Source organism: Aethalodelphis obliquidens, unplaced genomic scaffold (assembly GCF_003676395.1).
Source record: "Aethalodelphis obliquidens isolate GAN/ISIS:26980383/991018 unplaced genomic scaffold, ASM367639v1 scaffold53, whole genome shotgun sequence".
NCBI classification, from domain to species: Eukaryota; Metazoa; Chordata; class Mammalia; order Artiodactyla; family Delphinidae; genus Aethalodelphis; species Aethalodelphis obliquidens.
The window spans coordinates 2,243,710-2,257,356 of NW_020837997.1; the positions used below are offsets into that span (position 1 = coordinate 2,243,710).

At 54.8% G+C, this 13,647-nt stretch overlaps 2 protein-coding genes across 2 annotated transcripts; both read right to left on the reverse strand.

Moving 5' to 3' along the window:
* Nucleotides 1-3,121: 3,121 nt before the first annotated feature.
* On the reverse strand, nt 3,122-7,953 carry CCDC194 (coiled-coil domain containing 194). The gene is made up of 4 exons (XM_027084628.1): nt 6,959-7,953; nt 5,090-5,186; nt 4,570-4,702; nt 3,122-4,073 (listed from the first exon to the last, which is right to left on the reverse strand). Exons 1-4 carry the CDS (start codon nt 7,280-7,282, stop codon nt 3,923-3,925), a joined length of 705 nt encoding a protein of 234 aa, XP_026940429.1. The 5' UTR covers nt 7,283-7,953; the 3' UTR covers nt 3,122-3,922.
* Nucleotides 7,954-10,817: 2,864 nt separating this feature from the next.
* BST2 (bone marrow stromal cell antigen 2) lies at nt 10,818-13,379 on the reverse strand. The gene is made up of 5 exons (XM_027084629.1): nt 12,971-13,379; nt 12,132-12,186; nt 11,792-11,852; nt 11,406-11,524; nt 10,818-11,154 (listed from the first exon to the last, which is right to left on the reverse strand). The coding sequence occupies exons 1-4, from the start codon at nt 13,235-13,237 to the stop codon at nt 11,425-11,427; spliced, it is 483 nt and encodes a 160-aa protein (XP_026940430.1). The 5' UTR covers nt 13,238-13,379; the 3' UTR covers nt 10,818-11,154; nt 11,406-11,424.
* Nucleotides 13,380-13,647: the final 268 nt, after the last annotated feature.

The following is a 13,647-nucleotide window of genomic DNA, read 5'->3' on the forward strand; positions in this document are numbered from 1 at the left end:
CTCCCATACACTCCTGTTTCTGTAGCCACGGAGGGACCCCAGGGTGACCATGAATAGGGGAGGCCAGGGCAGGGACCTGGGAGAGTGTGCTGGGGACAAGGTGGAGACACAGAGGTAAAGACTTGGAGGCAGAGAGACAGACAGAGACTTTGAGTGGTAACTGGACAGGTGGAGACAGGGAGGCACAACAGAGCAAGGGCAGGCTGGGGGCTGGCCCTGTGGGGAGGGAGGCAGGTGGGGTCTGGAAGGCAAGGCAGCTGGGGGATTCTCCGTTCCGGCGGGGGAACCAGATCTGACAGTACCCCTCCTGCTCACACACCTCCCATGGCTCCACATGTCCCCGGCGCTGATTTTCAGGGATCTGGCAGGTATGGCCAAGGGGAAGCCAGCAGAATAAGTGAACAGTAATGATCATATTTTAGGTCCCATTTACAGCCCTGAGCCCAGCCCTTTGTGTGTATCAGCCCTGGACCCCACAGTGAGGGTCTGAAGTCCCTGGGGCCCCAGACAAGGCAGGGCCAGTCTCCAGCCCTAGCTGACTCCAGAAGGAGAAGCTGTTTCCTGCTCACTTCTGGATTTACGCCAGAGTTGCAGGGGGAGGAGGGTGTCTCAGACCCATCTTCCCTGCCTCTCAAGTTCTGGGCCCTCAGCCAGCAGCAACCAGGTCTGCAGACTGGGGTGACCCCTGGTGGCCAGCAACGGAACAAAGCGGTTAGACTCTCATCCCTCCCCTCAGCCTCACCTCCTCCTTTGGGGGGGGGGGCTCCAATTCCTCCCCCCACCCCAAGTTGGTCCTCTCCCAGTAAAGGCCCTGATCAGGCACCACCAAGCCACCTCCAAGGTGGGTGGGGGGATAATAAACAGGACTGGCTGAGGGGGGATCAGAGTTTCAAGTGTGCTGTTCCCCTCCTTACAGCAGCCTCTTCAGAAAATTTTCAAAACAAATTTTAATTATTTTAAGGGTAATACATGCACATGATTTTTAAAATGCAAACTTTACAAAAAGGTATACAGAGGAGCATGAGACTGCTTCCCCCGCCGATCCCCAGATCCCTGATTCCTTTTCCAGAGGCCACAGCTGTGACCAGTGTTTCCTTCAGAGATATTTGGATAAAAGTTTCCCCCAGCCCCGAATTTTAAAAGACGTACACAAATTATTGCTCTCCTGCTTTTTTTTTTTTTTTTGCGGCACGCGGGCCTCTCACTGTTGTGGTCCCTCCCATCGCGGAGCACAGGCTCCAGACGCGCAGGCCCCGCGGCCATGGCTCACGGGCGCAGCCGCTCCGTGGCATGTGGGATCTTCCCAGACCAGGGCACGAGCCCGCGTCCCCCGCATCGGCAGGCGGACCCCCAACCACTGCGCCATCAGGGAAGCCCTGCTCTCCTCCTTTTTACATTAATGCGTCTCAGAGAAGATCAGCTTTGGCCTTTTTAACAGTTTTATAGTGGGAATTCCTTGGTTGTCCAGTGGTTAGGACTCTGTACTTTCACTGCTGAGGGCGCAGGTACAATCCCTGGTCAGGCAACTAAGATCTGCAAGCCGGGCAGCTTGGCCAAAAACAAAAAATAAAAAAACCCACACAAACCAGTTGTATAGCAGTCCATGGTGTGGATGGACGGACACTCATTTAAACAGTCCCCAACTGATGGACACTGAGGTTGTTTCCAATTTTTTGCAATTACCAAGAATGTGGTAATAACGTCTTCATTTCTCCTCTCCCCCACCCTCATCTTTTTAAAAGTAAACTTTTAATTTTGGAATACGTTTAGATTTACAGAAACTTTGCAGAGATAATACAGAGTCTCTGAATAGCCCTCATGCAGCTTCTTCCAATTTCTCGGTCAAAACTAAGAAATTAATCTTCGTATATTACTATTAACCAAACTCTAGACTTTATTTGATTTCCTAAGTGTTTTTCTGTTCCAGGATCCAACACAGGATTCTCCACTGCATTCAGTCCATCATTTTGTATACATTTAAATATGGTTGTAGATTTAAATTTTTTTTTAATTAAAATAATATGGTTGGGCTTCCCTGGTGGCTCAGTGGTTGAGAGTCCACCTGCCGATGCAGGGGACACGGGTTCGTGCCCCGGTCCGGGAGGATCCCACACGCCGTGGAGCGGCTGGGCCCGTGAGCCATGGCCGCTGAGCCTGCGCGTCCGGAGCCTGTGCTCCGCAACGGGAGAGGCCACAACAGTGAGAGGCCCGCGTACCGCAAAAAAAAGAAAATAATAATAATATGGTTGCTGAAAAATTGCCTCAAGAGGAGTTGATGGGTCAAACAACATGTGCACTTTTAATTTTGAGAGATTCTGGAAAACTGCCCTCCCAAGTGGTTGTACGAATGAGCAGTCCCAACAGCAGTGCCAACACAACGTATTCACAAACTTTTAATTTATTTTTGTCTTTGACAAACTAAAGGGTAGAAAACGATATCACATTTTTTTCAGTTTGCATTTCTTCTCTAGCAGTGAGACTGGGCCCCTTTTTCATATATTTCGATGACCAGGCTGCCCATGTGCTTTGCCCATTTTCTACTGAGTTATTTTTTGAAAAAATAATGTAGAATAGATCCTTACATAATAAGGAACGTAGTTTATTCCTGGATATAAAAAATTATCTGAAAGCGATTTTTCTTTTCTTCGAAAGGATTTTCTACCTAGTTGTTTAGATATAGGAAAGTTTCCATTGATTCTCTTGGGTTTTCTATATATAGTCATACCAACAGCAGATAATATTATTGGGTTGACTGTTTCTGAGGCATTCCTGCCAAAAATGCCAATTAATCATGAGGAAACATCACAAAAACCCAAACTCAGACACCACAAAATGACTCGCTTCGGCTTTTTAAAAAATGCCAGTGTCAAAAAAAAAAAAAAAAAAAAAAAAAGCCAGTGTCATGAAAGGCAAAGACAGATTGAGGAATGTTCCAGATTAATACAATGTGTAAGCTAGGATACTCTTTTGTTACAAGGGACATTATCAGAACAGTTGGAAAAATCTGATTACGGTCTGGAAATTAGAATCTAAGTGTCCATCGATAGATGAATGGATAAAGAAGATGTTTTATATATATATATACACACACACACACACAATGGAATATTACTCATAATAGTCTCATAAAAAAGAAATCTTGCCATTTCAACGACATGGATGGATCTAGAGGGTATTATGTTAACTGAAATAAGTCAGGCTGAGAAAGACAAATACCGTATAATCTCACTTACATGCAACTGTTGCTATTTTGATGACCTTTTCAGAATTTTTCTCATTTGATCCATTTAGTATGGCGAATTTTATTACCAGACTTCCAAATATTGAACCATCTCTGCACCTCAGGCATAAGTCACTTTGTTATGGTGTATCTTAAAAACGTGTTACTTGGTTCTCTGCTAAAATTCCATTTGGGAGTTTTGTACCCTCTTCATAGGGAGAGGGGTCTGTAGTTTTCCTATTGTGCCATTTTTGTCAGCTTTTGATGTCAAGGATATGCTGGCTCTCACCATTCCAATTACTCATCTTACAGGCAAGGTAAACTGAGGACCAGAGAGGAGAAGTAACCCCTTCAGGTCACTCCCAGGTCAGGGCTGGACCCTAAGTCCTCATGTCTGTGCGATGAGGGCAACACTGTCCTTGTCCTTAGAGGGGACTTAAGTCCCAGCTCTGCACTATCTCACCTCGTGACCAAATGGACCTTAATTTCCCCATCTGCAAAATAAGCATTAGATGGTCAAAGAGAGAGGGTCGGGTCTTCTTTCTGCACAGTTTCCGTTCAGGACGGCTGTCGGTCGAAAGCTGAGCGTTGACGGGTGTCGACTGAGCATCTCATCTAGCGTGGGTACCTCTGTAAGTGTCCCAGCAGGGCCCCCAGTGTCTGTCCTCCTGGCCTCGAGCCCTGATCCAGCTGGGGTCTGACTCACCCCCTTGCACGCCGCGCTGGTCGCCTGCAACCCCCGGAAGTTCCCGGGCGAGAGCGCGAGCGGGGATTGGGCCGAGGTCGGGACCCGGAGCGGGTCCGGGGATGTGGCACTCTGCGCTGGGGGCCCGTCTGGGCTTCCAGGGCGTAACTGCCGGGAAGGAGGGAGGGTCCCGTCAGCACCTGGACCCCGCTTCCCCAGAGACCCTCCAGCATTCTTCCGCCTTTCCTGGGAACGCCCCCTCCCCAGAGATCCCATGCTCCAGGATCCCTCATCCCTTCTCCACCCCTGGCCATTTCCAGGACCCCTCCCCGCGGACTCCCAGCCTTTTCCCCAGAAGCTCCGCCTCCAGGCCCCCGGCCCCTCACTCGGTACTCGATTTTTCTTGCATCCTCTACTTGCACTCCCCGCCCTCCCCTGAGCCCCCAATATGCGCCCGACCCCAGGGACCCATGCCTCCAGAGTGCCAGCGCTAACGTGGCGGATTCCCGTCCCCAAAGAGCGCCTCCCCCGCCCCCCAGGTTCGCCCCCCAGGTTCTAACGCCTGACCTTCAGGAGGGCCTTGACTCTCCACAAGGCCCCGCCCACATGGGCAGGGGCATGGGCTCGCCCTCCCCCGGACCCTTCCCGCCCACTCCTTACTCACACGTGCTCGCGCAGCGTCGCCTCCCGGGCTGCGCAGGCTTCACTCTCGGCCTCCGCCGCGCTCGCGCGCCGCTGCACCGCGTCCAGCCGCTGCGCAGACTCCGTGGCCGCCGCCTCCCAGCGCGCCAGGGCTTCTGCGGGCGCAGGGGGCAGGATCAGGCTGGAGACCAGGCTCATACCCCTCGCACACCAGCTACGAATTCATAGTCTGCCTACTATTTGCGTGGTTTGTTTTATTTGAATTGTTTGTGTGCTGTTTGCCCGACCTTTACGTGTCATTTGCATAGCTTTTCATAGGTTTACATTACTTTGGGGAGTCTCTACACGGCGTGTGCACATTTTGTTGTATTTGCATTGTTCTCTGATATTCGCATGACCTTTGCATATTATGCGCATTTCTTTCACAAATTTTCGCGTTCGTCTGCTTTACGTTTGCACCTGTACGTGTCATTTGCGTAGCTGGGAACCTTCTAGGCTCCTCCCACCTCTAGCCCTGCCCACCACTTTGCACCCCAACACACCTGTCAGCGCCCCGTTCTCTGCCCCCATCTGGGTCCCCTGAGCCTTGGCCTCGTCCATCTCAGTCTTCAGTGTCATCAGTTGGGTCTGAAGCCGACTCTGCGGAGTGGAGGGGAAGTGAGGGGGGGGGGGGGGGGGGGAGAAGGAGTGAATTGACCCCGCCCTTTCTAGGGGAGACTGAGACTACATTGGTGTTCCCTGAGCTTTATTTGGACCTTTGGGGGTCCTGTAGCTGTAAAACACAGAAGTGGCCTCTGAAGTCTGGGGTACCGAGTGGTGACAGGTGCCTGCCTGGAAGAAGTTCTCTGTCCAGGTCATCCGGCCCCTACTCCAGGCCAACTAGATGTAGAAAAGGTTTAGCTCTGCCGACAGGATCTGGTTCCAATCCTAGCTATGTCTAGACTCGCGGACTGGGGTTTCAGACCAGCACAAGCCAATTTGGTGGTTGACAATTGGGTTTCAAGGGTATACTTAGTCACCTCTGTGAGACTGTTACAGTAGAAGTGGAAAATGGGGTTTTTCTTTCCTACTAACAAGCCGGGAAAACAAAGGAATGAGTGAATGCCTATAGAAACAGCAAAAGCAGGTCTATAAAAGTTAAGCAATCCTAGTTTCACTTTAACTGTTACTAATCTGTAGTGCATGCAACTAGAATTGTCCTACACAAAGCTAATTCCTTAATCACTCTCTGACTCTATGTGAATTATATCCTGCACCTGGCATTCTTTTCTCCCACACTCCCTTGTAACACTCCCTTGTAGCTTTCTTCATTTCAGAGAGGAGGTCACCAGCGATAATCTTGGAGATGACCAGACCCAGTTACAGAGCTGCCTGATGTCTGCTGTGGCCGTTTTGAAATTTCCCAGAAGAAAGAAGAATGCAAGTCCATCACTTCCTTGATCCTTATCACCTACCCCAGACTACAAGCCCTGACTATAAGACTTCTCCCTATTCCCCCAGAGAGGGGGGCACAGTTTTTTTTGAGGTGCTAGCCTGCTGTGTTCCCTCTTTGCCTGGCAAAGAAATAAAGCTACTCTCTATTTCCTCCAAAACTCTGTCTCCATATTTCTATTTGGTACCAGGGTACAGAGGCCGAGATTTTGGCAACAAGACATTCTGCAAAACCACTGGCCTGGCTTCCTTGGAGAAGCCTCCATGGAGAGGCAGAGACAGAATTTGAACCCAGTGCAGGCTGCTCTTAACCTCGGCTACCCCAGGCCTTTCCCTTAGGCAGTCAGGAAAGGTGTAGGGATGAATTTTCAAAAGGCATGAATTTTCAAAAATTCATACACTGCCCAACCTCTGCTGCGCCTGGGACACAGGGGTACACAGTAGTTACTCAATAAATGTGAACGGTTGGGACTCTGAGGAGGATTCTTCTGCGAGGTCCAGGGCTGGGAAGGGTTAAGGAAGAGTTTGAAGAGGGTGGCAGGAGGAAAAGGGAGGACCTGGCTGGTACCTCCCCCAAGAGGCCAACTTTAGCCTCCTAATTACAGGTGACATGAATGTCCCTCTCTCAAAATAGGGCTGCTGTACACTGGCTGGGAGGTGGGATGTTGAGTGGGTACCTAGGGGGAGGGTTAGCACAGGGCCTCCCCAGGCGGGCTTAGGGGTCTGAGGCTTCCCTAGCCTCCACCAGTGATTTGGCAAATAGCAGAGGACAGTGACACCTTCTTGGTCAGAAGGTAGACTCAGGGCTGAACTGGCATTGTAGGAGTTGGAAGGAATTACGTGTATATTCTTATTTGCCTCCCTCAATTGAAGAATGGCGGAAACCAAGGCACAGGGCGGGGGGGGGAGCCCCAGGGATGTGTATGCACCCTCTCTCCCCCATATTCTGGATTCCCCAGCCCCCCACCCTGCCCACCTACCTGGCGGCCCTCACAGGCCCTTAGGGCCTCCTCCAGCTCCTGTCGGACACCCTCGGCCTGGTTCAACTGCCTGGTCAGGGCCTCCTCGCGCTGGGCAGCCTCTGCCAGCCGGCGCCGAAGTTCCTCGACCTCGGGCTCCAGGTCTCCAGGCGGCGCCGTGGTGTTGGCCCCTGACTCTGGGCAGCGAGGCCTCCGGGAGGCCGAGGCGGCCAGATTCCAGGCCAGCAGGGCTGCTCCAGCCGCCACCGCTGCCAGGAACACAGCGGCCCCGCACAGAGCGAACACTCGCCAGGCGCGCCCTGGCTCCGGCCCCGGCTCGGCCATACCGCCGTCCACAGCTCTGGCCCCAGACGGCCACGAGCATTTAATTGGCACCTTGGGGCTCCAGGGACACCCACGGTTCCGCCCTGCCTGGCGGTGGCTTCGAGTTTGTTGGGAGGGGCTGGACCCACGCCAAGGGCCAGACCAGATTAGTGGAGCCCAGGACAGGACTGGGGGGTCCTGGATTCCAGTCTGACATCTGCATCCCACGTGACCCTCTGAGCCTCAGTTTCCCCCTCTGTGAAGCAGAGATGACAGTAGCTCCTGCCCCGTAGGGCTTTGTGGGAATCACTTGAGTACATCTGCGCAAAGCACCCATTTGCACAGGGGGTGCTTGGCGAGGGTCTGGGGGTATATTGTCCCCATTCTGTTCACGGAATGACCAAGCCTAGAAGACGGGAGGCTACTCGAGCAATTGAGGTTGGCCTGGCTCAGGCTGCCACACTTTTTGTGGCTGGCTGTGAGGACCAGAGGGTAGACCCAAGGGTGGATCCGTCCCATCTCCCTGCCCGTTCTCCACTAGGCCACCAGGGGGAGACCTTACAACGTGAATCAGATCCAGGCGCGTTCACACCGTTCCCCAGACTTCCCTCTGAGTCAAATCCTCTTCCTCCCCCTCCGCCCTCTTTCCCCTTATTTCCTCTTGGTCCGCCTCCATTTCCACCTCCCTTTCCTCCTCTTCCTCCACCCTACTCCCTCTCTTTTTCTCTTCCCCCTCTATCTCCCCATCTTACCCCTCCCCCCTTTCTAATCCCTCCCCCTCCTCTTCCTCCCCAGCAAGACCCCTAGCAGGTCTTTGATGTCACTTCCTGCTCTTAGCTGCCTCCTGCCCTCCTCAGCGCTCTTCAGGCCAGCGCATTCCTACCCCAGGGCTGCCTGAGAGCCCTCTCCTCCCTCTTTGACCAGTTAACAGTTCCTACCAGCTCTCCCCTGTCCACCAGTATGTCTCCTCCTCCAGAACCCTCCCCCTTCCCCACTAACTCAGGCCCCCTTTTTTTTTTTTTTTTTTTTTTTTGCAGTACGAGGGCCTCTCACTGTTGTGGCCTCTCCCGTTGCGGGGCACAGGCTCCGGACGCGCAGGCTCAGCGGCCATGGCTCACGGGCCCAGCTGCTCCACGGCATGTGGGATCTTCCTGGACCGGGGCACGAACCCGTGTCCCCTGCCTTGGCAGGCGGACTCTCAACCACTGCGCCACCAGGGAAGCCCTCAGGCCCCTTTTGATCAGCTCTCTCAGCTCTGCTGTCATTTTACCTGTGTGTGATTCCTGGCTGCCTCCCCCATCAGACTGGGTGAGCCCCTAGAAAGCAAAGCCTGCACCTGCCCTGTTCACAGGCCACCGCGTGGGCGTGGCACACAGTAGTTGGCAGAAATGTGAGCTGAGTGAACACTATGAACTAGAATCTGTGTCCCTCCCTGACCTGCCCAGCCCCCCGCCCCCCCCCAATTCCACATTAAGAAACCAGAGCCCAGAGAGGCTAAGTCTCAGGCCAGGGACACACAGCAGCCACAGGTCACTGCCAGATTCCTGCTGAAGCTGGAATCCCCCCAACCAGCCAGGGAAGAGGGGCCTTTTTAGGAAAGAGGGACATTTATACCCTAGCCATTGGGTGGGAATTTAGGGGAAGAAATTGAGCAGGTCAAACCCATAATATTGGGGCAAACCTGCCCCCTCCATCAGCGAAACACAGCCCAGGTATGGTGGGGGTGGGAGGCGGAGCTGTTTTGGGACTTTCCAGTAGCCCAAGCTGGGAGCTGGGGGGAAGGATGTTGAGTGGGGATGGGAAAGGACTGAGGTCATGTGAGAAAGGTCTGCTTCCCGGCAATCAAGAGAACCTGCTGGAAGCAGAGGGTTCCAATGCCTGAGCAGCTGAGAAACCCTGAGCGAGTCCAGTCACTCCTCTGGACCTCAGTTTCCTCATCTGTTAGATGGGGCTGCCGATGGGGGTGGTGGTGAAATGACTCAGTCATTGTAAAGGGACTCCATGGGAGCGCCTGCTGAGTCCCCCTGTGAGCTGGGGACACTCACAGAACTGACGGGCACCCAAGCCTCACCTTCTAGAGCCGAGGTTCTCACCGGAATTGATTCTGCCCCCCAGGGGAAACTTGGTAATGTCTAGGGGCATTTTTTTGTTGTCACAACCTCGGGGTAAGGTGCTATGGGCCTCTAGTGGGTGGAAGCCAGGGATGCTGCTCAACGTGCTACAGTGCCCAGGGCAGGCCCCACAGCATAGAATGGTCCAGTCCAAATGTCAAGAGTTTGGAGGCCGAGAAACCCTGTTCTAGAACTTCAGAGTGGGAAGCTGGTGCTCCGAGCAGGAGGTAGAGACTAGCTGAGGCCATGAGGCAGGAAGGAACTTGACAAATCAAAAGGCAGAGAAGGGCTTCCCTGGTGGCACAGTGGTTGAGAGTCCGCCTGCCGAGGCAGGGGACACGGGTTCGTGCCTCGGTCCGGGAAGATCCCACATGCCACGGAGCGGCTAGGCCCGTGAGCCATGGCCGCTGAGCCTGCGCGTCCGGAGCCCGTGCTCCTCAACGGGAGAGGCCACAACAGTGAGAGGCCCCTGTACCGTAAAAAAAAAAAAAAAAAAAAAATGCAGAGAAATGGTCACAGGGGGTGGAGCAAGAGGAAGTTAGGGGCTGGGGGTGGGGTCAGGGGGGCGTCAGGGGGGCCTGTGGCAGGGATGGGGTTTGGGGGTCCCTGGGAGGGCAGTGGGAGCCATGGAGGGGGGGCCCGACCATCTGGGCTCGGGACCATGGTGAGGGCAGTGCAGAATTCTGGGAATTCTGGGCAGATGCAAGGGACCTGCCCCCACCCCCAGCCACGCACAAGAAGTTGCCCGGACAATAGTCAGGATTCCAGGGGAACTTGGAGGAAGGAAGATAACAGAGGAGGAAGGAATTATGGGCCATGGGAGGATCCAAGAAAGTGGGTTGAAGGGTTTATCAGATGGTAGGCTTCAATTTTGAACACCTTCCAATTTTTTTTTTTTTTTTTTGGCCGTGCCACGCATCTTGCGGGATCTCAGTTCCCCAACCAAGGATTGAACCCGGGCCACGGCAGTGAAAAAGCTCAAAATCCTAACCACTAGGCCACCAGGGGACTCCCGGTGGCCTTCAATTTTGAGAAGCAGAGAGGCTCTCTGGAGGAGGGGGCATTGTGACACAGGCCTGTGTGTGTCTGCAGATCCAGGTTTGACCCCAGCCCTGCACTTTCTGTGGGAAGGGATTGGGAACCAGGACAAAGTGTCCCTCACCACAGCCTCGGTTTCCTCATGGGACCGCTGCCATCAGAAGATCCCGGCGAGGAGATGAGAGCAGAACACTGCAGGCGAGCTGATGAGGGTGTAGAGTTCTTTAAGATGATCCAAATGGACAAGAGGGCTGGGGAGGCAGTGGGGTGGTGGCTGCCAGAACCGCAGGGATTCCTGAGAACAATCTAGAGCAGGGAAAGCTGGATGTGGATGTCAATGGGTGTCCACCCTGGCCCGCAGGGCAGCCCCCAGATGCTTGGGGGTGACACAGTAACACTCCAAAAACTTGAGAGAAAAGTTTCCCCCCCACAGAGGGGTGTTTACTTTTTCGGAGCCCAAAGACCCCAGAAGAAAGTGACTTTCTATAAACCGTGTCAGCAAGAAGCAGGCGCCCCACCTTCCACCCCCATGCCCTCCTCAGCTCTAGGGCAGCCTTGGGCCAACTCCGCTACTTCTCCATGCCCAAGGTATCCCTCCAGAGCTGCCCCATGGACCCCTTAGGCTACCCCATCCCCCCTCTCCTCCCCACAGCCGTGTTGCCATGTGGTCCCCTCAGAACGGGCCAGGTCAGGAAGCCTCAAAGGGGGAAGCAGAGAGGGAACCGGACCAGTCCAGGTTGTGGCCTAAAAGACATCAAAACAGGGACTTAGAGGCAGATACAACACGGGCTCCGCGCCCTCAAGCCCTGCCCCGCTCCAGGACCGCCCCACCCCCACCCCCTCCCTGCTCACTGGGCTCTCCCTCCCTCTCCAAGATTCTTCTCCTCGGGGCCCAGCCCTCTGCCCCGCAGGTAGGCCACCCCCCCAGACCGTGACCCATCCCCGACTCCCATCCTTTCCCAGTTTTCTTTTCCCCGGAGCTGCCCCCTCCTTACCGGCCGGCTTTCTGGGACCTCAGATCAGCAGAGCCTCGAGGACCATGACCACGACCACAGCGAACAGGACGCTCGAGCAGCTAGAAGAGTTGTTCTCAGCTGAGGCCTCACTCCCTCTTCTGGAGTAGAGATCGGGACAATTCAGACAACTGCCAAGCCGGCTCCAGCAGCTGGAGGCTGCGCCCCTAAGAATCTCCACTCCTCCCCCACCAAGTCACTGGGGAAGAGAGCTGGCAGCGGCCACCCCATGGCTGTGTGACACAAGGGACAAGGCTGGGACTTAAACTTTGCCCCCTGAGCAACGGGGTTTTTCGAAGCCAAGGGGGTCGCGAGTCTTCGGGGTGGGGTGAAAGGGGAGTGGCCAGTGGGGGGGGGTCGTCTCGGACCTTAGTCGCTGCACCTCCGCCAAAGTGTCCTCCAGCTTCTGCTTCAAAATCTTGACCTCTCCTGGTGGGGTCGGGCACAGAATCAAGGGGCGCGTCAACACACTGACCACGCCCACTCACCTGGCTCCAACCCGGGACATGTCCCCGCCTCTAGCCCCGCCCTCATTCAACCCACGCTGGGAAACCTGGCGTGCTCCCCCCTCCCCTACTCCAAATGGAATCTGGTACCATCCCTCCCTCCCGACCCCAACCCTGGGACCCTCCCTCCTTAGTCCTTTTCAGTAACTGGCCCACCCCTCCGAGCCCCGTCCGTGGAACGCTGGCCTTGTGCTTTTCTCACCCTGAAGCTCTGCCACCTGTGCCTGCTCCATCGTCAGAGAATCCCTCAGGGTCACCTGCGACGCGGGGGTAGGGGTGGGGTGTGGGAAACTGGACTTCTGTCCTTGGGCCCTGGACCCCTCCTTAAGCCCTGGGATCAGAGGAGCTTGGGTCCAAACCCCCTTCAGTTTCCACTCCGACCGTCCCCTGCACCTCAGTCTCCCACCTTGAAGAGTGGCCATAACTCCCACCCTCCCAGGGCCACCGATAAGGGTGTGATCCTCGAAATGGGAGTTTTGAGGCCCTCCCCAAGAGAATTTGGAAGCTCCCCATGCCCAAACTCTAGGAGCAGTTTCCAGATCCCCCGGGGCTATTGCCCAAGAAGAGTGAGAGGTCCTCCCAAAACCAGAACACAGGGGGGATTTCGGAGTCCAAGGAGAGGACCAGTGGGAGTTTCAAGGTTCCCCCATATCGGGACACAGATGAAAATTCCAGAGTCTCTCAGGATGCGGTGGGAGTATCAAGAGCCTCTTTCTCTGGGACCTGGTGAGGTCCCGATCCCAACCCCTAGGGGGGGCTTCTGCTCTCCCAAGACTGGGGCCCGAGGGGAGTTTCTAGCTCCCACACCCCAGTGCCCTGGAGTCTGGAGGTTCCCCCATATCCTAGCAGGGATACTGAGGCCCCTGCTCTGGGGAGCACCCCACCCCACACTAGCACCCTGGAGAGAGTTTACAGGTCTCCAAACCCTGGTGGGGACATCCAGGGGGGAGTTTTAAGGTCTATCTTGATCTCCACGTAGACCCTGTAAGAACCCCCCCCCCCGCAAGGACAGGGCCCTCTCTAGGGGGTGCAGTGGCTTACCACCGTCTGGTTGCAGGTGGCGGCCTGGACCTCCATCTCGTGTAAGACTTCCTGGGCCTGGGTTAGCAGGTGCTGCACGTACCGAGTGCGGTTCTGACACTCCTGCTCTGCCTGGAGGCCATCCGTGCAGTGCTTGCTGTTGGCCCTGACAGCGAAGATGACCAAGGGTACAAGTAGAGCCATCAGAATCACCAGGAGCAGCAGGAAGCACAGGCACCGCGGCAGCTTGCAGCAGCGCAGCACCGACTCATTCAAGTGGTCAACCATGGGCACAGGGCTGTAGTGATACAAAGTAGGTGCCCTCCAGCTCTGTCCGTAGGGAGTCTGGACGGGAGTTAGGGGAGGGCGCTGGAACCTCTTCTGGGCTGGGGCTACCCTCTTATTAGCATAGGAGCTGTGCTGGCCAATGACAAGTTCCAGGAGGATCCTCTGACTTGGAGATACTTGAAAGAGGGCATCTAAAGGCAGAGCAGAGCCCAGGCTTTCTGTTTCGGTTTCCTTTTTCCCTTTCTCAGAAAAAGAGGTGGGTTGTTTCTGCCTAATTATGGCGTCCGGACTTTCTGGGTTGGTTGCTGGCCAGTGAGATCCTGTGGGAGGGGAGCTGGGGCTACCTGCGACACCCCATCTCAAGTCCCTGCCCTTCTCCTTTATGTTTCTGAGGGTGACAACTGCAGTTA